The sequence below is a fragment of the Pelodiscus sinensis genome, chromosome 6 (assembly GCF_049634645.1).
Source record: "Pelodiscus sinensis isolate JC-2024 chromosome 6, ASM4963464v1, whole genome shotgun sequence".
NCBI classification, from domain to species: Eukaryota; Metazoa; Chordata; order Testudines; family Trionychidae; genus Pelodiscus; species Pelodiscus sinensis.
Window position 1 is genome coordinate 89,012,894 of NC_134716.1, and position 21,210 is coordinate 89,034,103.

At 42.2% G+C, this 21,210-nt stretch overlaps 1 protein-coding gene across 8 annotated transcripts in view; it reads right to left on the reverse strand.

Moving 5' to 3' along the window:
• MAST4 (microtubule associated serine/threonine kinase family member 4) overlaps positions 1-21,210 on the reverse strand; it is a 443,735-nt gene that overhangs the window by 17,866 nt on the left and 404,659 nt on the right. For all 8 annotated transcript variants that reach the window (XM_075932353.1, XM_075932356.1, XM_075932354.1 and 5 more), the window contains 7 exons: positions 20,073-20,174; positions 14,939-15,061; positions 14,581-14,693; positions 12,741-12,868; positions 12,367-12,599; positions 6,276-6,476; positions 220-449 (listed from right to left, as the gene is read on the reverse strand). In XM_075932353.1, the coding sequence (XP_075788468.1) occupies positions 220-449; positions 6,276-6,476; positions 12,367-12,599; positions 12,741-12,868; positions 14,581-14,693; positions 14,939-15,061; positions 20,073-20,174 (1,130 nt within the window). The remainder of the gene's footprint in view (positions 1-219; positions 450-6,275; positions 6,477-12,366; positions 12,600-12,740; positions 12,869-14,580; positions 14,694-14,938; positions 15,062-20,072; positions 20,175-21,210) is intronic.

Genomic DNA, 21,210 nt, shown 5'->3' on the forward strand with positions numbered 1-21,210 from the left:
CCAAAGCTATGCACCAGGGTGCACCTGCATACTTTCACCTCTGGATGAATTTCATCCTAAGAAAATAATTTGCCAGACATTCTTTAAATAGTTACAACATGCAAGTGGACACACTGTCTATGAGATAGCATCTGATTCAGCTTGGAAAAGACCTTAAATGCAAATATATCAACTTCAAACTTCTGCTGTGAGAACCACTGAGGAAAATTTTATTCTTACCCAAACAATGTGGTGCACTGTATAGATATCACTGTCACCCACGTAGACCCTGATTGCTCGGATGGTGAAGCCATACTTTTTTCCTGAACTGTGAATTAATATAGGTTGATGAGGAGTTGCAGAAGCAATTGAGGAATCGCGGCTAGGAGAAGAATCTCTGGAGGATGAAAGATCTGAAGAAAGGGAATGTGGAGACATAGGACTTCCCAAAGGAGAAACACCAAATACATCTGAAACAGATAAAATTTCCTGTTAGAGCACATTCTGACTATACATAAACACACCAGATCAAAGCAATGCCAATTTTAACTTTAGGAAACTAGATAAAGATTTATAGCATAAAGAGGAACTTATTTAACAATGCCTGAATTGGTAAGAACACAAAACTTCACTTTCATGACCACCATTAAAATGACACACACAAGATTTATAAATTCCACTTTGTATTTAGTCTTTATAATTTCTCATCAGAAGCTTGAAATGACAATCTACTATTGGAACAGATACTTCCATAAAATGCAGTGTTCTGTTATTCATTGGCTCTTAACGCTCAAGGTGTAAACTATTCTTTTTTTATATGGAAAAAGTTAATCAAAGACTTTGTTAAGAAAAACAAGTCTCCAGTCTATTTCCAAACACAGACACAGAAGGTATGCTGTGAACTTTGCTAATACAAGTTGAAACTCTTTAGTCCAGCACCCTCAGGACCTGACTGGTGCTGAACCAGAGAATTTGCAAGACCATATGAGGTAAATATTGTCTAGCACTTCCAATGCTTACTGGGCTCTTAGAAGACATTCAAGGGTAAATTAGAGCTAAATAACAACACAGAACACAAAGAGCCAAGACTGATGGCTGTAAACAAACATTATGGGACTCCGGGAAAATTGGCCACACCCATGGTAAGTGGACGTCTGGCTCACTAAAAACATGCCAGACTGCAGATGGCGCCAGACTGGAGAAGTTCAATCTGTAAATATGTCACCCAGACACACTAACTTGCCGGCCCCAAATAATGAAACTGTCCACTAGGAAATATAAAATAAAATAAAATAAAATAAAATAAAATAAAATAAAATAAAAAACCCAAACATTTTCATGGAGCTGGATTTTAGGCAACTTTTCTGGTCATCCCAAGTTTAATTTTGTAACAAATATTGTAATTAAATCCATTAATTTTAGTTCCGACTTAAAATAATAACTCGACATTGTCCTAGTAAACCACTATTACTTTTGCCATTATTTTAATTAAGGTCACATACTTAGGCTTGTCAGTCTAGCAATGCTGTTTGGGGTGAAACTTTTTGGCACAAGTTTTATGCTGACAAAAGCTCTAGTGTGGACTCAGAGGGTATGTCTACACTACAAAGTTAATTCGAACTAACAGATGTTAGCTCGAATTAACTTTGATAGGCGCTACACATACAAACCGCTAGTTTGAACTTAATTCGAACTAGCGGAGCGCTTAATTCGAACTAGGTAAACCTCATTCTACGAGGACTAACGCCTAGTTCGAATTAAGTAGTTCGAATTAAGGGTGTGTAGCCACTTAATTCGAACTAGTGGGAGGCTAGCCCTCCCCAGCTTTCCCTGGTGGCCACTCTGGGCACCACCAGGGAAACTCTTCTGCCCCCCTTCCGGCCCCGGAGCCCTTAGAGGGGCACGGTCTGGCTATGGTGCCCGTGCCAGGTGCAAGCCTGCCAGCACCCAGCCAGCAGACCTTGCACCTGGCATGGCTTGAGCCAGCCACCCGCTGCCACCCAGCCCTCCACCTCTTCCCGGGACCAGGCTGGAGGCTCCCGGGAGCCTACCCAGGTCCGCAAGAGGCGGGCGCCCACCTGGTCTAGTTCGGACATCGTGGACCTCATCCACGACCTCCACACTAGGCACAGGAAAGTGGCCATCTAGGGCAGGATAGCTGCCAGCCTGGCCACCTAGGAACAGGTCTGCATGAAAATCAGGGTGGTCCAGTGAGACCCCCGACCCTGAGCTTAGAATGGCCGTACTGGGTCAGACCAAAGGTCCATCTAGCCTAGTAGCCTGTCTGCCGACAGCGGCCAACACTAGGGACCCTGGAGGGGATGGACCGAAGACAGTGACCAAGCCATTTGTCTCGTGCCATCCATCTCCAGCCTTCCACAAACAGAGGCCAGGGACACCATTTCTACCCCCTGGCTAATACCACTCCATGGACCCAGCCTCCATGAATTTATCTAAATTTTCTTTAAACTCTGTTCTAGTTCTAGCCTTCACAGCCTCCTGCAGCAAGGAGTTCCACAGGTTGACTATTTGCTTTGTGAAGAAGAACTTTCTTTTATTAGTTGAAGCCTGCTACCCATTCATTTCATTTGGTGTCCTCTAGTCCTTCTATTATGGGAACTAATGAAGAACTTTTCTTTATTCACCCTCTCCACACCACTTGTGCTTTTATAGACCCCTATTATATCCCCCCTCAGTCTCCTCTCTTCTAAACTGAAAACTCCCAGTCTCTTTAGCCTCTCTTCATATGGGACCTGTTCCAAACCCCTGATCAATTTTGTTGCCCTCCCCTCTCCCACCCTCTCTCTTCCCCTCTCCCACTTCCTTTTGCCAGTCTCCCCGAGTTTTGTTCAATAAAAAGAGTTTCTATTTTTGAACACACGTGTCCCTTATTTTGTACATCAGGAAGGGGGGGCTAGGAAGGGGTAAGTGGAAGGAGGTGAGGGAGGAATGGGGTACGAGCCCCCAATGGGGAGGACTGGGGTGGCTCTGCGGGCTCTTCGGGGTGGAAGCTCTCCTGCAGCCCCCGACTGACCCCCCCCTCGAATGGCAGCCTGCGGCAAGTGCAGCCGGGCTGATGACCAAGTGCTGTGATGTGCTGAGTGTGGGCACTCAGGGCACTCCAAGCCAGGACTGCTTTGCAAGCGGGAAACCCCTGAGAACTGTCTGTCCGGGGTGGGGGTCGGGTCCCTTTAAGCACAGCCCTCGGCTAGCCTGAGGCAGCAGCTCCATGCTCCAAGTCCTAATCTGATGCCCTGCCGGCACTGCTTCTGGTCATCCTTAACCTCGGTTCAGGGTCCACTCAATGTGGACATGCTAGTTCGAATTAGCAAAATGCTAATTCGAACTAGTTTTTAGGTCTAGATGCACTAGTTCGAATTAGCTTAGTTCGAATTAACTAATTCGAATTAAGTGAGTTCGAATTAGTGCTGTAGTGTAGACATACCCAGATATATTGAGATTGTTGGCACAGATATATTGCTTTTGCTGGCACAGATTATTTCATTCATGAATTTGTACAGTCTTGAAGAAGCACTTTTATGCCAGTAAAACCTGCACCCAACGAGGATTTTGTATATAGTTAAATTGACAAAATTTTTAAAGTACATTATGCCTAAACTCTGAATACAATGTGATATCATTCCCATTTAAAATGAAAGAAAATTGGGCTAATGCTTTTGAGTAGTAACAAATCAACCGGCGCCATCTTGGAACATTAAAACTCTTTTGTGATCTGAGTTACAAAATGCCCAATATAAAACTACTGTGCAACTGGATTTGCAGCACAAATAATGAAGATTACAGCCACTCCTCAAAAACAAAATCTGAAACACAGTACAAACTCTAGGTTTACTGGTAAAGAATTCCCCCTGGTACACATGTAGAACATATTACATAAAGACCTTATCTGGAAGAGGCAGCATATGCACAGGATCAGCAAGGAATTATGTATCAGGACACTCCTGATTTTTAATCCTAATTCTGACACAGACTTGGGTTTATCATACTGTCTCTGTTGCTCCAACTGCAAAATAAGGATAATGTCCCTTTCCTCACAAATAAGGATTAATTATTGTTAATATTTACGCAGCACGACAAATGCTAAATTTTCATTCTATTCCCAATTGGTTGGCCTGCAGGCATTAAAGAACAGGCAATCATTCTTCAGACTTTCCCTCTGATTTCCCTCTCATTTGACACTACTCATGACCAGTGGGTGATGCATGAGACAGGAAAGTTGCCAGACTGTGAGGGCTCCTTTAGTTGTCTAGGGCGGTGGTTCTCAAACTTTTTGGCCTGTGGCCTACCCGGCTCAACGCAAACCTTTTCATGGACCACCAGCTGCTAATGGAAACTCGATGTTAATTATATAATTACACCTAAGCCATTTGGCTAGTGCTGTTACTAGGGAGAATGGTTTGATTTATCAGTAAGAAAGGAAATATTCAGATTAAGCACTTTAACTTTCTCATGTTTATTTAAAATGAAGTTTGGTAAATGAAGTAAAATATTAATTTATGTCCAACACAAGAGGTTCCCTTTTTTATTTATGGCAGGTGGGGAGGGGGGACCACTGACACACAGAAAAGTCAGTCAGGGACCACACAAATGAAAAGCAAAAACCAAACAAAAAACTCCCAACCCTTACCGATGTGCCCCCAACTCACTCCCCTGGTGCCCCATGGGTGGGGGAGGACAGGGAAGACTGAGTTTCAGGGCTACCCAGAGGCCAGATTAACTTTTCTGGGGTTCAGGGTTTAGTGGATTTTGTGGACCCTCTGGGCTCTGAGGTGGGGCCAAAAAGAGGGGTTCAGTGTGTGGGACAGGGCTGCCAGTGAATGGATTGAGGGTGCAGGATCTGGGAAGGAGGTGGGATGCAGGAGGAAGTGAGAGTGCAAGGTCTGGGTGGGAGACAGGGTACAGGAGCAGGCTGGGTGTAAGGTGTCTGGACAGAGGGGAAAGTGTAGTAGTGGGCTGGGGGTAGAATGTGTGGCCAAAGGAGAGAGAAAGCAGGCACAAGGTGGGGATAGGGCATCTGGCCAGGGAGGAGAGTGCAGGAGCTGACGATGCAGGGTCTTGGTGGGGGGGGGGGGAATGCATGAGGGGCTTGGGGTGTGGGTTCTAGCCATAAGGTGAAGGGGGCAGACTTATCTGCCTTCATGCCCCCCGCTGCTCCCAGCCATCATGTAACACGGTCTCCTGCTGCTCCTATTGGCTGGATTCTGGCCAATGAGAGCAGCAGGGAAATCCTCCAGGCAGTGCATCCATGCATTGCTGTTTCCTCCAGCTAGGAGAGGGGAGCAGCAGTGTATGGAGCTGCTTCTTCCCCACAAGATGGATTGCACAATGAGGTTCGGGGCTCCTCCCCCCCCAGCAGGAAGCCGGCACTGGCACTCCAACCTTGAGGGAGGGGAGGGTGCAAGGCTGGAGCACCAGCATGGGCTCCCTGCTGCGGGGGCAGGAAGGGGGGGTGGGGTTCAGCTCGAGCTGCAGACCCCTGCATGGACTTTGCTTTGAGAACCACTGGTCCAGGGAGTAAGTAGAGAAGAAAATGAAGTGATGCATGGGAACCCTTTGCAGTGGGTGTGGGTGGGTTTGGTCTTCCTTCATTTGTATGCAAGCACTGTGGTATCATAGGTTATTTTTACCACCTTTTTACCAGTCTTTTATTTACAGCCCTTACTGGACAAGGAGGGCATTTTTCCCCCCTTAGAAGACCAACCATAACATTTTACCAATGTACAATGCTCTCTACTAGCTTGATGACTAGGGTCCCTGATGAAGCTACTATCAAATCCATCTCTTCATGTTCACAGTACACGCATTCAAATATCATGCTTGTTATACTGGTTAAACAGACAGGTGTTCAGGCTAAAAAAAAGTTGAGAACCAGTCCTACATGGAAAAAATCTGTCCCTCAAAGTAGAGGGTTGCTTTGAGGTTGAATTTGGCCTATTACACAGAGAGGGACTAACTAAGCAATTTTTATCTGGATTCTGTACTTGTCAAAAGTCTGGGGAGCTTCAATTCAGCTTTTATTTTTACTCTAGTATAAAAACAGAATATCGACATTTATAAAATACACGTTATTTCTTCTTTCTTCCTGGAGAATAAAGGAAAATAAAAAAGACAAACATATGACACACAGTGACCTTTGAGAATAACCATTGGATTGTATGTAAAGAAGAGAAACAAAAGGAAGTCCAGTTTGGACTCAAGAAATCTTGTATTTAGATCATGTTCTACATAGATTATGCACAAATCACAAAATTTCATACTAATAGATTTATCTCTACCTCCTGGAATCATGAGGGACAGAGCGCTGGCAGAGAGGGACTTTGTGACTTTTCCAGATATTTTCTTTTTCTCTGTGCTTTCTAATCGCTGACGAGCCATATGAGAAGCAGGTTCACTGGATGGCTTTGAGGAATTATCTGTACTGTCCATACTCTCGCTTCTTCCATTTATCTGATCTAAATGCTCTGAAAAACTGCCAACTGTATAAAGAAGAAGGGATAAACACATTGAGGGAAACTGGGGGTCAGGAAAGGAAAACAATACAACTGCAAGGTGGAAATATGTATTTCTGCTCACAAGTTCACACAATAGTAAAGGTAAAATAAAAAGGACAACAAAGTAGTACAGGTTTTACAAAGGTTAACAGGTAAGGTTAACAGGGTAAGGTGAAATAAGAGTAGCTGACATGGTTTTACATCAGTGACATAATTAAATTTAAATAAACTCTGAACTTGTTGGTAGCATAGACAGGCAACACACACCTTCTAGGACTTAATTGTACGCTCGTTCTGCATGTAAAACTCCCACTAGGGTCAATAGGAGATTTGAGTGTGGGTCTACCTCAGCATCCGACTCTCCCAACAATAAAAGAAAACACCCCCTGTGAAAGCATTGAGCACCAAGAAGAATTCCATTTCTAAGTTTGGGGTATTTTTTCTGGAGAAGGGAGGGAGTTTCAAGCCCAATACCACAAACATAAGAGAGGCCAATTTAAGACTCCAAAGCATAATGATGTATTTCGTTATTTGAGACAAAACGAGACTCTTGGACACTATGGATTGCGGAGAAAGACCACCACTTAAAATACTAAAAATGGAGAAAAACCTTATACCAGCTGATCCACCTGCAAAGGATCTGTTCAGATGTACAGTGATGGATACAGGAGAATTCAGCAACCTTACGGGATGAACGCCTAGAAAAGCTCAGCCATTTTATTTACGCAGATGACAATAAGAACCAAGCAATCTCACAAAGAACATCCCTTCTCTGGCACGCTGTAGAGCAAATAATAATATATTCTCTAATTTAACTAACATTTGCATATCTTAATGCAGTGGTTCCCAACCATCGGTCCGCAGACCAATGCTGGACTGCAAACTTCTAGGTGCCAGGCTGCGGCAGCTCTGGGGGCTAGGATACACCACTCAGCACCTCTCTTTCTGTTGCAGCTGTTGAGAGATGCATGTCCTGCCCTGCCTCTCAGCCAACCAGTGCTGGGCAGGGGTGGGATCTCCCCCTGGCTGCGGAAGAGCGGTTCACTGTGCAGTGGGCGGGCCACGTGGAGCCCAGCACGGCAGCCTTAGAGCAGCCCTGACCTGGATGGCAGTGCTCAACCGGAGGCTGGGATGCAGAACAGGGCTAGGTGAAGGGGGCGGAATAGGCACCAGGAACTTCGGGGGCAGGGCTAATGCTGGGGGGCTCTGAGGGTGGGGAGCACTGGGGCATCCAGGGCGGGGAGCTGGCACTGGGGAGGCTCTGGCAGTGCAGCTAGTAGTCAGGGGTCTATGGGGAGAGGGTTGGCACTGGGAATGGGGCTAATATTGGGGACTGGGGGCTGGCACTGAGGGGGCTCTGGGAGGTAGGGTGTAGTGGGGCTCTGCAAACAGGAGGTGGGTACTAGGGGGGGTCTGGTGGTGGGAGGGCTGGAAGCTGGCACTGGGGGAGTTGGGTGCAGGGACTCTGGGGTCAGTTCCTGGTGTTGGGAGATAGTGGAGGGGTGGGGAGTTCCATGGGTTAGGATAGGCACTGAGGGGCCCTGTACATTTTATTTGTACACTTGAATATTCATTATCTGCACGATGAAAATGCAAATAAAATGTTACCTGTCCGTCAAAAATTTGTGAATGGGTTTGCCGGTCCATGGTATAAAAAAAGATTGGGAATCACTGTTTTAAAATCACCAGGGTTGGATGAAATGTATCCTAAGATACTTAAGGAGTTGATTGAGGAGATACATGAGTCCTTAGATATTATCTTTGAAAAGCTATGGAAGACAGGAAAGATTCCAGAAGACTGGAAAAGGGTAAATATAGCACCCATCTATAAAAAGGGAAATAAGGACAACCTAGAAAATTACAGGCTAGTCAGCTTAACTTCTGTGCCAGGAAAGATAATGAAGCAAATAATTAAGGAACCAATTTGCAAACATCTGGAAGATAATAAGGTGATAAGTAACAATCAGCATGGATTCGTAAAGAACCAATCATGTCAAACCAAACTGATAGCTTTCTTTGATAGGATAACAAACTTTATGGATAAGCGAAAGCAGTAGGTAGGGTATACCTGGACTTTAGTAAAGCATCTGATAGAGTCTCACATGGTCTTCTTATAAACAAACTGTGGAAATACAACCTTGGTGGGGGCTACTATAAGGTGGATGCACAATTGTTTGGATATCCATTCCCAGAGAGTAGTTATTGATGTTTCAGTCATGATGGAATGGCATAAAAGTGGGGTTCCTCAGGGATTCGTTTTGGGACTGGCTCTATTAAATATCTTCATCAACGATTTAGATCAAGGGTGGAAAATAATTTTTGATGGGGGCCACGCCAAGATTTTGCTAAGTGGTCAAGGGCCGCAATTTTCTATGGAGAGACTGCGGGAGTCTGGGATGGAGGTTGGGTACAGAAGGGAGCTCAGGATTGGGGTGCAGCTGTGGGGTCTTAGAGGGAGTTTGGGTGAAGGAGGAGGTTGTGACCTCAGACAGGGGACTGAGGTGCATGGTCTGGAGGGAGGAGGAGTACAGGAGGAAATTCTGACTGGAGAAGGGATGTAGTAGGGGATGCAAGGTGTAGCCAGACAGACCAACCCCCCATATCATCCATCTTATTTGCCTCTCTGAAGCATATAGGGCAGAGAAGGAGCAGTAAAATCAGTATAGTCTATGCTGGCTCATCTGATCCTGAGAAGCTGAAAAAACAGATATGTGAAGAGAGAGCGATTAAGTCAATAAGCTGGCCTCGAAGCTGCGAGAACTGCCCCGGCTGGCACCCATGTTGATTCGAACACACACACAGTCCCTGGGAGAGGAATTTCCCACTGAGAAAAGAATCCCCAGTAATTCCAATTTAGTTATCTCTCTTACAAGTATAAATTAAGTTCACAACTCCCTTGTAAGAACTGGTCTCACAAAAGACAGACTAGCCCCATTTGGCATGACAGACAAGAAAGAGAAATACGTGACCCCATGAGTATAAAGGTGGTACACAAGCACACTCTCTTTTGAGTGTCATTCTACCCTCTACCTGCTGGTCGGGTTAGGTGTTTGACCTCCCGAGGTTCTATGGGGACGCCCACCTCGTATTTTCCTAGGAATTGAGGGACCGGCCCTGGCCTGACATGCTGGAGTCGAGAGGCACAGAAGGGGGTAAAAATTGTACCTGGATGTGGTCCTCTGTCTTAAGTGTACACATAGAAAGAGTAAGCTGTTACTTGGTACTATTATTTCTATTTTTCTATCTTTATCTTCTTTGTAACCATTTTTAAGATCTATATTTTGCTAGTAGTTAAGAAATAGAGCAATAGCCATTGTAACCATATGATTTATAAGCTTCTTTAATAAACCTGTAACTGTTTAAGCTTTAACCTGACTCCTTCAGTTGTTGTAACAGAACCAAGCACAATTTAAAAGAACTTCAGCCGGTCTTAGGGACAGATATAGGGAGAGCTTGGGCGTTTGGATTTGTGTCACACCCAGGTGGCAGAATCCACTGGAGCACCTTTCAGTCTTTCCCCAAGGCTGCCCGCTGTGAAGGAATTACGAATTCTAGCAGCTGAAATCTAAGGTGTAATAAGCTCTTCCTATAAACTCGGGGCGTCTGAGAGCCTGTTGGCCGCCCTCTGTGACGGGACCCCGGTCCTAGCAGTAAAGTCACAGATGTTAAACTATTTTTCAGGGCGCCCTCCAGCCTCCTAGGCTGCCCACTGCAACGAGACTTTGTGTCTCAGCAGTTGAAGACTTGGGTGTAACACACACGCACACACTGCCCTGACCATCGGCTGACACAAGGTCTGGGATGGAGTTCTGACATAGGATGGAATGCGGGGTGCAGAATAGTTAGGTGGTGACTTGAGACAGGAAGTTGGGGGGAGTGGGTGGGATGTAGGTAGGCTGTGCCTGTAAGTCACTTACCTCGGTGGCTCCCAGCCAGCAACCCAGCGGGACCATCAGGCAGGTTCCCTATCTGTGCCACATGTCTCTCTGTGAAGGTGGGGAGGGGTCTTCACGTGCCAGAATCAGCCAATGAGAGCTGAGAGATTATGCTGAGGGATGGGGCAGCCAATGAGAATTGGCCAATGAAAGGTTTTGCTGGGGGTGGGGGTAGCATGCAAAGCTTCTCCCTTTCCCCCAATATAGAGAGGCAGATGGAGCAGCCAGCTGTTCTGAGCCCTGGGACTGCTCCCTGGTGAGGGTTCGGTGGGGCAGCTGTGGGACGCACTGAAAGGCTTGGCAGGCTGGATGCAGCCTGTGGGCCGGATCTTACCCACTCCCAAATTAGATAATGGCATAGAGAGTATGTTTATAAAGTTTGTGGATGATACCATGGTGGGAGGGATTACAAGTGCTTTGGGGATAGGATTATAATTCAAAATAACCTGGACAAACTGGAAATGGTCTGAGGTAAATAGGATGAAATTCAATTAGGACAAATCCAAAGCACACCATTTAGGGAGGAACAATCAGTTTCATACATCCAAAAATGGGAAATGACTGTCTAGGAAGGAGTAAAGCAGAAAGGAAATTAGGGGTGTTAATGGACCAAAAGCTACATATGAGTCCACAATGTGACACCGTTGAGAAAAAAAGCAAACATAATTCTGGGATACATTAGACAGAATGTTGTAAGTGAGATACGAGAAGTACAGGTTGAACTTCTCTAGTCCAGTGCCCTTGGTTCCTGACCGGTGCCAAACCAGAGAATTTGCTGAATGACAGGAGGTCAATATTGTCTAGTGGTATTACCAACACTTCCACTGCTTACTGGACTCTTAGAAGCCATTTAGAGATAAATTAGAGCTAAATATCAGCACAGAACATTGAGAGCCAGGATTGGTAGCTGTAAACAAACTTTAGTGGACCACAGGCAATTTGGCCACATGCATGATAAATGGACATCTAGCTCACTAAAATCATTCTGGACCACAGACGTTGCCAGACCAGAGATTGCTGGACTAGACAGGTTTGACCTGTAATTCTTCCGCTCAGGCCTCAAGTGGAGCAGTATGTCCAGTTCTGGGCACTGCATTTCAGGAAAGATGTGGGCAAATTGGAGAAGGTCCAGAAAAGAGCACCAAAAATTATTAAGTCACAGCTTTCAAGTATCTAAAAGGTAATGAGGAGGAGGAAGAAAAAAAAATTATCCTTAATCTTGGATGATGGGACAAGAAGCAATAAGGTTAAATTGCAGAATGATAGGTTTAGGCTAAAAATTATGAAAAACTTCCTATCAGAGTAGATAAGTACTGGAATGAATGGCCTATGGATAGAGACTCCACAACATCACTGGAGATTTTAAAGAGCAGGTTAGATAACTGTCAGGGATAGTCTTGATTGTGCTTGGTCCTGCCGTCAGTGCAGGGGACTGGACTTGATGACCTTTTGAGTTACAGTATTCTATGATCCTTTGAAAAAAGCCCCAAGCAAACAATTTAAAAATGCCTAGTATTGGTCTGTATACTGCCACCAACCGTGCACATGCAACTTGATTTTAACCTCTGTGATCTAGAACTCCTGAACCTGCATTACAAGGAAAAGGAGGTGGTAAAGGCAATTTCATAACCAAGTAAGAAAACCTGAGAAGATCTGAGCTGAAGCAGCTCAAGAGAAATATATGGAGGAAAAACTGATGTTCAGCATCTAACAGTAGTAATATGCGAATTTAATGTGTCTAGTTTAACTGCATGCAGGACGACACCTTACTGGAGAGACCTGAGGGTAAGCTGGAGAAGTCCTGGCACACTACACTTAAGAATTTTAGTAACAAATGGAAGGAGGGAGATAAAATCATAGCTAGAGAGGTAGATGGGTGTGTGGAGAGGAGTCTTATCAGTCTTCCCTGCCCCTTCAGTATAGTAAATTAAGATCCTTACCTGAGAGTGTTGAGCTGCTGATGGTACTTGCTGGAGTGGTGACCTCAGGCTCATCTTGAACAACTTCCTCATTTAAAGAAACAGCCTTTTCTTGCTCCTCCCGGGATCCTCCTGAGCAGGTGGTTTCATCTTGATCGCCCTCAGATGATATGGCCAGTTTTGGAAGCAAACCTGAACTATGCCGCTGCCTGGTACTTTCAGTATCAGATGAGTTGGAGGTAGATAGCTGTTGCCTGCATTTAAAACAGCATTTACACACATCATGTTTAATGATACTTTTTAAGGGAAGGCCAATTGTAGTGGGCTTGACTGGCTACAAAACAATCACTAATGGCTGTTAACTTGAGCTCCCTTTAATCATTATTTCTACTCACATTTCAGAATATTCTGAACTCCAGCTCAAAGATTCCACAGATGGCAACGTCACATTTTTTGTTTTGTCTCCTGTATCTTCCTTTTCTTCACCTAGATTTCGAGTTATTCGATCTATGCTACTAAAAACCTGTTAGAGAAAAGAAAATGGTATCATTAACACACATTTGATATAAAGAGATCTTCAGGAAAACACATCTAGATACTGCATAAGCATTTAGAGTGTCTTGGAGCTTAAAAAGACTGAGATGGTTTACATTTAAATTCTAGGGGTTTGTGTTCTTGAAGTGCTTTTCAATTTTATTCTCTTAGTTCCTCTGCTACAGGGTCATGAATAACATCTTTTAGTTATGAATCCATCAGTTTTCTCTCACCATTTCACTATGTGAACTCCAAGTTAGCAAACAAAATCCATAGATGCTCCTGGGCTTTTAGGTCAAAGGATCAATGCACATTCTTAGATTACTTCTTAACCATAAAGTCAATCAAAAGAACAACCCCCCCAAGCTACTGATTCAATGGCTCCCAATCTGGAGTGGGAAGTAGAAAAATGAGTTGGAATTGACTGTGAAGATGAGAATAAATTACTTGGCTAAAAGATTTAGAAAAAATAAATTCTGGTCATAAAAAGCTAGTTGTTCAGCTGACAAACTGCCTATAGAGAGTGTCAGCTGTGTTTCTTACAGCCTGTAAGCCACAGCTACAGATACAAACAATGACATACTGGCAGGTTTTAAGATATACAGCTACTCTTGTAGGTTCACTCCTTACAAAAGGATAAAAAATACCTCTAAAGAGGAGATTAAGAACTCTGAATCATTCCTGTCTCTTTGAATTGGGCTCCTGTTGCTAAGTCAGGTCAGAGTTCACATACTAGGATAGTGAGACTTTGAGATGACTACTGCCCTCACTCCTCCAGTCTCACATGGTGTCTACAGCATAGTGGAGTGATATAACTAAGTGTACATTAACATCACCCCCCCCCCCCCGCCCCCTGATGAATTGAACATCCTTTCCTTCTCTTGCTTTGGCTTTTAATTAAATTTTTTTGGGGTAAAACAGCAGTATCTGAAGAAGGTGCACAGTAAATACCTATTAATGAAAGCTTTTGAGACTCAGTGCTAACTGCCAGTTACGATAAAAATCCCACTATATAAGAATTTCAAAAGTCTGTTTATTCTTGCAAAACATCTCCAAAGTCTGCTCCGTTTCCAATTTTCAATCTTTGTACAGGTCCTAATAATTGTTCCTTTGATTATTGCAATCTCCTCTTTTATTTCCCAAGTCTGTCTTGTTCAGGCCATCCGAAATGTACCACAAAAATCCATATAATACAGAAAACAAAAATTGTGAAACAAGATGTGCTAACCAGTCTCAGTCAATCACTATGCTTTTTTTATTGTATCTGCTACCTCGTAGCTCATCTCTGTATTACTGTTTCAATCACATGATCAACTAGGAAGGCTCCTTCTCTATATAATTTTGCCTGTCAGACACTTAAACTGCTAGCACAAAATACAGTAAAAATTAACACTTATGAAAAAGTCTTTTAAAAGTAAACTTTTAAAAATAGGTCTTTTGAACCATCCTGTTAGTTCTTTAGGATAGTTCAAAAATTATAAAACTATACCATTTTCTATGACATTTTCTAGTGTTTTAGTGCTTTCACAAATGCCACATTAAATTTTGATTTGAACCGTCTTGGTTTCATACCTATTAAATTCCACAGGATTGATCCACGGGGGAATAAAATACCACATACACACACTATTGGCCCTTTCCAAGCCCCACAGAAGTAACTGAGTGTGTACACACACACAAACATACAAATACTTTACTTACTTTTGAAAACCTATGTGAACATGAGGAAAACTGCCTTATCTCCAGATTAAAGTCTTCATCATTTGTGTCATCTTCTTCTTCAGTTTCCATATGATGGTATTTCTCAGAACGAGCTACAAAGAAGGGGGGAAAATGAGTTAAACTATAATGAAGTTTCAGAGTCCAAGTCTTAATGTTAATTAATAGGGTAATTTTATTTTCAAAAACTGGTTTTCCTGAAGTGGCAGACTGGCAGTCAGAAGCTCCAGTTTTCATTAGTTTTAATAAGCAGGATTTTCAACCCATGCTGAGAAAAGGTAAATTATTTTACCTTAAGTAATGTCCCCCCAAATTCAATCATATTTTATACAATACATACTGTCAAAATAACTTGTGTCATCCTCAGATTCCAGCTGTGGAATGAATTCGGCTTTCTGTCTCAGCAGACTGTTCCAATCTAAAGTACGAAAAAACTGGTGTTGTTTTACTTCATATGCACCACCTGGGGGAGCCAGAGAAAAAAAAAGTGGGTGATTTTTAACAAAAAAATTTCAGTTAATTCAAAACAAACTCCTGATAAAAGAAAATGCTAATTAGCATGGAGAGGTACAATCACCATTTCAGGCTGACATGTTGAAGCCTAGCCAACTAGCTGTATAATTGTGGGTAAACATATTTCTTCAGCATTCTTTTGTTCAGAGAGACATTTATGCTCTTGTGGCACTCCTATTGTTATGTGAGCTTTTCCATCAAAAACTTGGTTTTTAGGAGTTTAATTACTACATATGAAAAATGCATATTAAACTGAAACTTGAAACTCAGTGTTGTTAGCCAAGATATAAATCTCTTCAAATACAAAAGTTTATTCGGCAGCACTTTGGAACAAGTAGGGGACTGTTTTGATTTTATTATCCATTTATTGAAATAAGATACCTCGTTAAGAATTGTTTGGCATTTATGGGATGGTAACAGGGAGTTCCTCTGGAATATCTTTATAATTTAGCTTACTATGGGTTAATGTCCATTTATTATAAAGTGATTTGAATATTTAAATACATTCATCTATTTTTTATCATCTATGTATGGATGATTTGCAGCTTGTGCCTTTTCTCAAGGAAACTTGCTGACTGCCATAACAAAAATGATTTCAAAAACAAAATAGAACAGTGACAACAAGGCTCTTGCCCTCTGTTGTACAGTATATTGTGTAACTATTAGAAGTGCTGCAATTAGTTAGTGCTTCAAAAGAATGAATCGCTTCAGCAATTTTGAAACAAATATAGCACATTAAAAAAACAACAACAAACATCTGTGAAACAGACAAATGAAAAATAACCTGCAGGAATTTATGAACAACTTTTTTTTTTCCAGTTCTTCAATCATTGTAATCTGTTATAGTCTCTTTTTTTTGTTTTGTTTTGTTTGTTTATGATTTTGTTGAGAATTTTAGCAGTACAATGTGGAAATAATGAAAAACAAAATAACGGAAGTATTATTTTACAGGCTCACCAGCATTAATGCATGCACTGCTGTCAAAGCCAAGTAATATCCTGACAGATCTGTTGGGTTCATAGCATTATGCTATATACTATACAACACAATATCCTCATATTTCTGAACTGGGCTGGTAAAGTTACAGCAAAGTGTAATAATCTTGCAACCTAGAATGCCTTCCTAAAGAAAACATCAGACACTATTCTTTTTACAGTAATTGACATAGCAGTACTAATACTGGGAAATATTGTTACAATGCGTGCAATTAAGTAACCCTGTATGTAACCACTGAAAATTTCAGCAGTTACACACAGGGCAGCGTCAGCTCCTTGGGAGCTGGCATGCGTGGGGAGCTGGTTTTTAAGCCAACTCCTCACATGTACTAGCTCCCGCACAGACAGCAGAGCGATGTGGGAGGCAGCTCCCCAGGAGCCGGTGTGCTGGAGAGAGCAGGCTTTTAAGCTGGCTCCCTGCATATACCAGCTTCCACCAGCAGCGTGAGGTAGCAAACAGCTCCCTTGGAGCCAGTGCATGCTGAGAGTCAGCTTTTAAGTCAGCACCCCATGAATACCGAAAGCTTGCACGTAACCGTGAATGTTAACCAATTATGTTTTCACATCTCTTGTTATATCTGTAGAAATTGGACAACAAAGATTTTTATACTATGTTGGCTACCTTTGTCTCATCTAAAATGGTCTATCATCCCAAGAAAGTTTATAAAAGCTAACAAGTATAGCACATTCACGGGCATGCTTTCCTAGGTTCAGAATGCCTTCAACGGGCATTTTAACCAAATTATGGCATATTCACACTGGTGGAAAAATTATTAGGAGAAACAGTTTTTAAAACAACTTAAACAATGAATGATCCTGTAGCACCTAGGGTACATCTTCACAGCAACATTATTAAAAAAAACCGAGCATTATTTCAAAATAACTTAGTCCACCTCTACACTGCAGGCAGTTATTTTGAAATAACGTCAAAACACTGTCAAGCTAAAGGACGACTTATTCTGACTCCTGTAACCTTCACTGTATGAGGAGTAAGGGAAGTCGGAAGGAGAGTGCTCTATTTCGAAATAAGTGCTGTGTAGACACTCCCAATTTCAAAATAAGCTATTTCGAAATAAGTTATGCAATTGACGAAGCTCAATTTGTGCAGCTTATTTCAAGTTAAGCTCTGCTGTGTAGAAGCACCCTTAGAGACTAACACAAAAATTTAGATGATATGAGCTTTCATGGGCACAATCCACCTCTTCAGATGAACAGAGCAAGGGGTAAAGGAGTACAAATATATAGCAGAAAGACAGGGGAAAAATCTGTCAATTAAAGTGTCCATGCTAAAAGAGGCTAATAGAGTGGGTTGTAAGTGCCTGGTATTTATCTTCTGATGTCATTTGGGTAAAACCAGATTTTTTAAAATCATTGTCTTTGAACTTGTTGGCTTTTTTCCAATATACCTGGGTCTTCAAAAGATTCCCCTTCTTTCAGTATTTCTGGCATGAGATAAGGCTCCTAAACAGAATCTAGTAAGATGACTTGGGGTAGGGTAGGGAAGATGGCCTGCAGAAATTTTAAACAGTGTTTGCTTGTTTGAGTCTGGGATGGGAAAGAGACCAAAGAAACAACCCAACTCCAACTTGTTGTTAGTTAAGCAAGGGTGTATTTTTAAAAAATGTGGTGATTTGGGTTCTCTCGGATTTCTAAAGAGGGTGTTTAAATCAAAGCACTGTTTTATGGAAAGTTAAAAAAATCTAAAATAAAACAATAAAACCAAAACAGGACTAATGTCAAGAAACTAGTCCAGATAGTCCAGAGAGGGAGAACTGCAACAATAGAATCCATCTGTTTTTTTTTTAAACTGCAATGGGCAAGAGTACAATGATTTAATTCCAACACTGATCTTGAAGCTATATGATTATGTTGTGCCATGTTTTAGAATTAATAAAATGTTCTTATATTTCTGTTATTTTTATTTTCTTTATGGAAGTAGTTTAAAAAAATCTATTCATTTCATTACAATCTGACCAAGCCACTCCAATCTCTTGAGTAAATATGTAATTATATATTTTCATGGAACATTGTTCAGCCAGTTAAATATGTATTATATACACAAGGCTGTTGTATGAAACGTGTGGCAGAACAGTATTTTCCAGTGCCCCTATGGGACCCATCACATTGTAGCCGCTATTTTTGTGAGCTGATTTTGACACTTTAAAAGCTTTGCTTTAGTTTTTAAATACCCCTCTGAGCTTCAAAGTGGCTGCAGGATTCCCCTTCTCAGATTGCCATCTCTTAAGACACCAAGAACAGTTGAAGAAATAAACTAGTAAATAAATATAGCAGATGTTACATTTGGAACATGGACCATTGGAACTTGAGAAAGCATGCATGTATGTGTTGGGGGAAGGGACACAGACTCTACCAGTGACTCAGTCTCCCTCTGATAGAATAGCAACATAGGCAGGAAATGACATTTATTATGAAGGATCAGGCAATAAAGTGACGGAGTCTACAATTAACATGTTTAAATCTTCCACCAAGTCCAGAGCCAACTCTAGCTCTTCAGACATGTACTTATGGTAATGCCTTATGCTTGGGGTGGAGCAAAGCTGTGCTGCCTCAGAACACAGTAGCGACTACTACCTTGGTCTTTGGGACCATGACATGGGGGGGGGGGGGGAGAGGGAGTCATTTGACAGAGCTGTCTACAGGGTGTGGCATACTGCACTCTAACAAGTGACCTGGAGGTGGGGAAGGGGTCCATGGAAAGTTGGAACCAAAGCTCTTCCTACTCCCTGCCCAGCTATTTGGGGTCACTGGCATGCAGCCACTTTCCTGCTCCCCTTTCACCTCTTTCCATACCAGCTTTCAAGGCCTGGGGAACTTAATGTGGCCACAAAGGCACCGCAGATCGGTCACATTCGTATACCTCTGCCTGACTATGACTGAATAGTTGTCCTTACTATTCAATTGTCTGTATTTTCAAATTATCTTTGTAAAAATGCACATCACTGAAAATTTAAAAACTCACGGACAACGGACGTAACCTCTGCAATAGTTTTGTGACTCCTGCTCCTCTCCCAAACTTACAATTCCCAAAATAAGCTGATCTGTATGTGAGCTCAACACATTCAGATCTTAATATGTACTGATACATTATGGGGACTAAGCAGGTCTTATCTGCAGCTGACTTCACATTAGGCTCTCTACCTAGATTGTCTTGGGAGCAGCACCGATTAGGGCCTGAATCCCCACAGCACAGTAAGCAGCAGCTTATTGACGTAGATTCTAAGAGAAGATGGGATCATTATGCCCATCTAGTCCAACCTCCTGTACAACCATATCACTTTCCCCCAAATTATCCCTAGAGCATCCCATCTTGCTTTTACAAAGATCAGTGATGGAGAATTCACTACTGCTCTCCATTTACTTCCTTAGCTTCCCACGCTTTTGATTTTATTCTATTTTGTACAAAGGCAAGTAGCACTGAATAAGTAATAAGAAAGTTCGTGATCCAACCTCAGGCAGTCATTTTAAAGTAATTAGTTCAAGTAGCAATCATGTGTCCTGAGGCCAATGGGCGCTCATTGGCCAGGTCAGGTTTGTAGCCCATGAAGTGGCTCTTGTATGTTGATTCTCTGCTATTTCTGCAACTAAGCTATTTAGCAGTCTTCATTTTCTTGAGGTTAACAATTCCATGCAGACTGCCTTCAAGAGAAGTTTATCTTTTATTTATTGAAACAAGATAAGAGGAAATGAGAACAACTGTATAAGATAAGAACTGTATAAGATGACAACTGCACTGATATTTGTCCCCCTACAGTGTTACTGCTCTGAATCAGCAAAAGAAAAACCCAATCAGCAAAACACACTCGTGCACATATGAGCTGGCATCATGTTGTACACATACACAGATGTTTTCTGGCCACAACAAAAAAGAAAATAAAAGCCTCAGCATGTTCAACATATATACTATTTCTAGCACATTTGCAAAATTTAAAATAACGTCCCCCTAACCTGTTCCCAGTCTCTCCAGAGGGTTTTGCCTGAGCAGTAGTGTAATCAGATCCTGGGCATCTGGAGGTGGGGCTTCATCCTTTTCAGGCCAGTTGATCTCATCTAGTATGAAAGAAAGTTGCTTGTGAATTTATTTTAGTCCCATTTCAGTACCATAAAGGATGCTGGGTAACTGCTGGTCAGCTTAGTCAAAATGAAACAGACTTTTCTACATAGCATATTAATCACATTGTTTTTATAAGATGTTAATTGCTTTTAAATACAACACAATCTGCGCCTATTCTTCAAAATTCATTCATTCATTCATATATTTTGCAACGAAGTGTTATTTAAACAGCTCTTAATAACAACATGGAGAAGTGCTTAACTGTGTTTACAAAATATTTGTGCTTAGCACTGTTGGCCATTCTTCCCTTCAAAGATTGTTGTGGTTTAAATACTAGTTCTGTTCGTGGCATCTACTGACATCTACCCTGTTCCTACAACCATTGCTCACATCTGCAATCCTTACGGATGCTAGTCATTTCACTGAAGTCATTATTCACAGGAGTTATTTTTTCCCTAGGTGCTCCAGAGTTAGAGTAATATAAGTCAAGATGGTATTCTTTTCCCCCTTGGTCTCTTCTACTTAAGAGAAAAAAAGCCCCATGTATTTCAGTTAACCCTATTACAAAGATCTTTTGTACTTTGTGAGAAGATTGACTTAATTTCTGTGGCAAGGCTCCTGGAGTCTGCTGCACCTTGGTCATGGCAGACAGGAAATTCTGCTCAACTCTCCTTTACCTTAAATAACAGGAATCTGTAATTTGGTGATATGAAACTGACCACCAAAACCATGAGTAAGGATGGTCCAGCGATTTCAGAATTAGCCTACTACTGAGTTCAGGGCCTGCTCTGTCATAGTCTTCCTGTGTGACCTTGGGCACATCACTTAGCATCTCTGTAAAATAAAAAAACCCCGTAGCTTCCTAACCCACAGGGACTCTGTAAAGATAAATACGTGAAAGATTCTGAGGTGCTCAGATAGGAGGGTTCCACTTTCACATTAAATTAATACGTTTCTGATTTTCCATATATTTTCAATAGGTCAGATTTGTTTTCCTCTACACATAGGAGGAACCTCACCGTACAAGCTGTC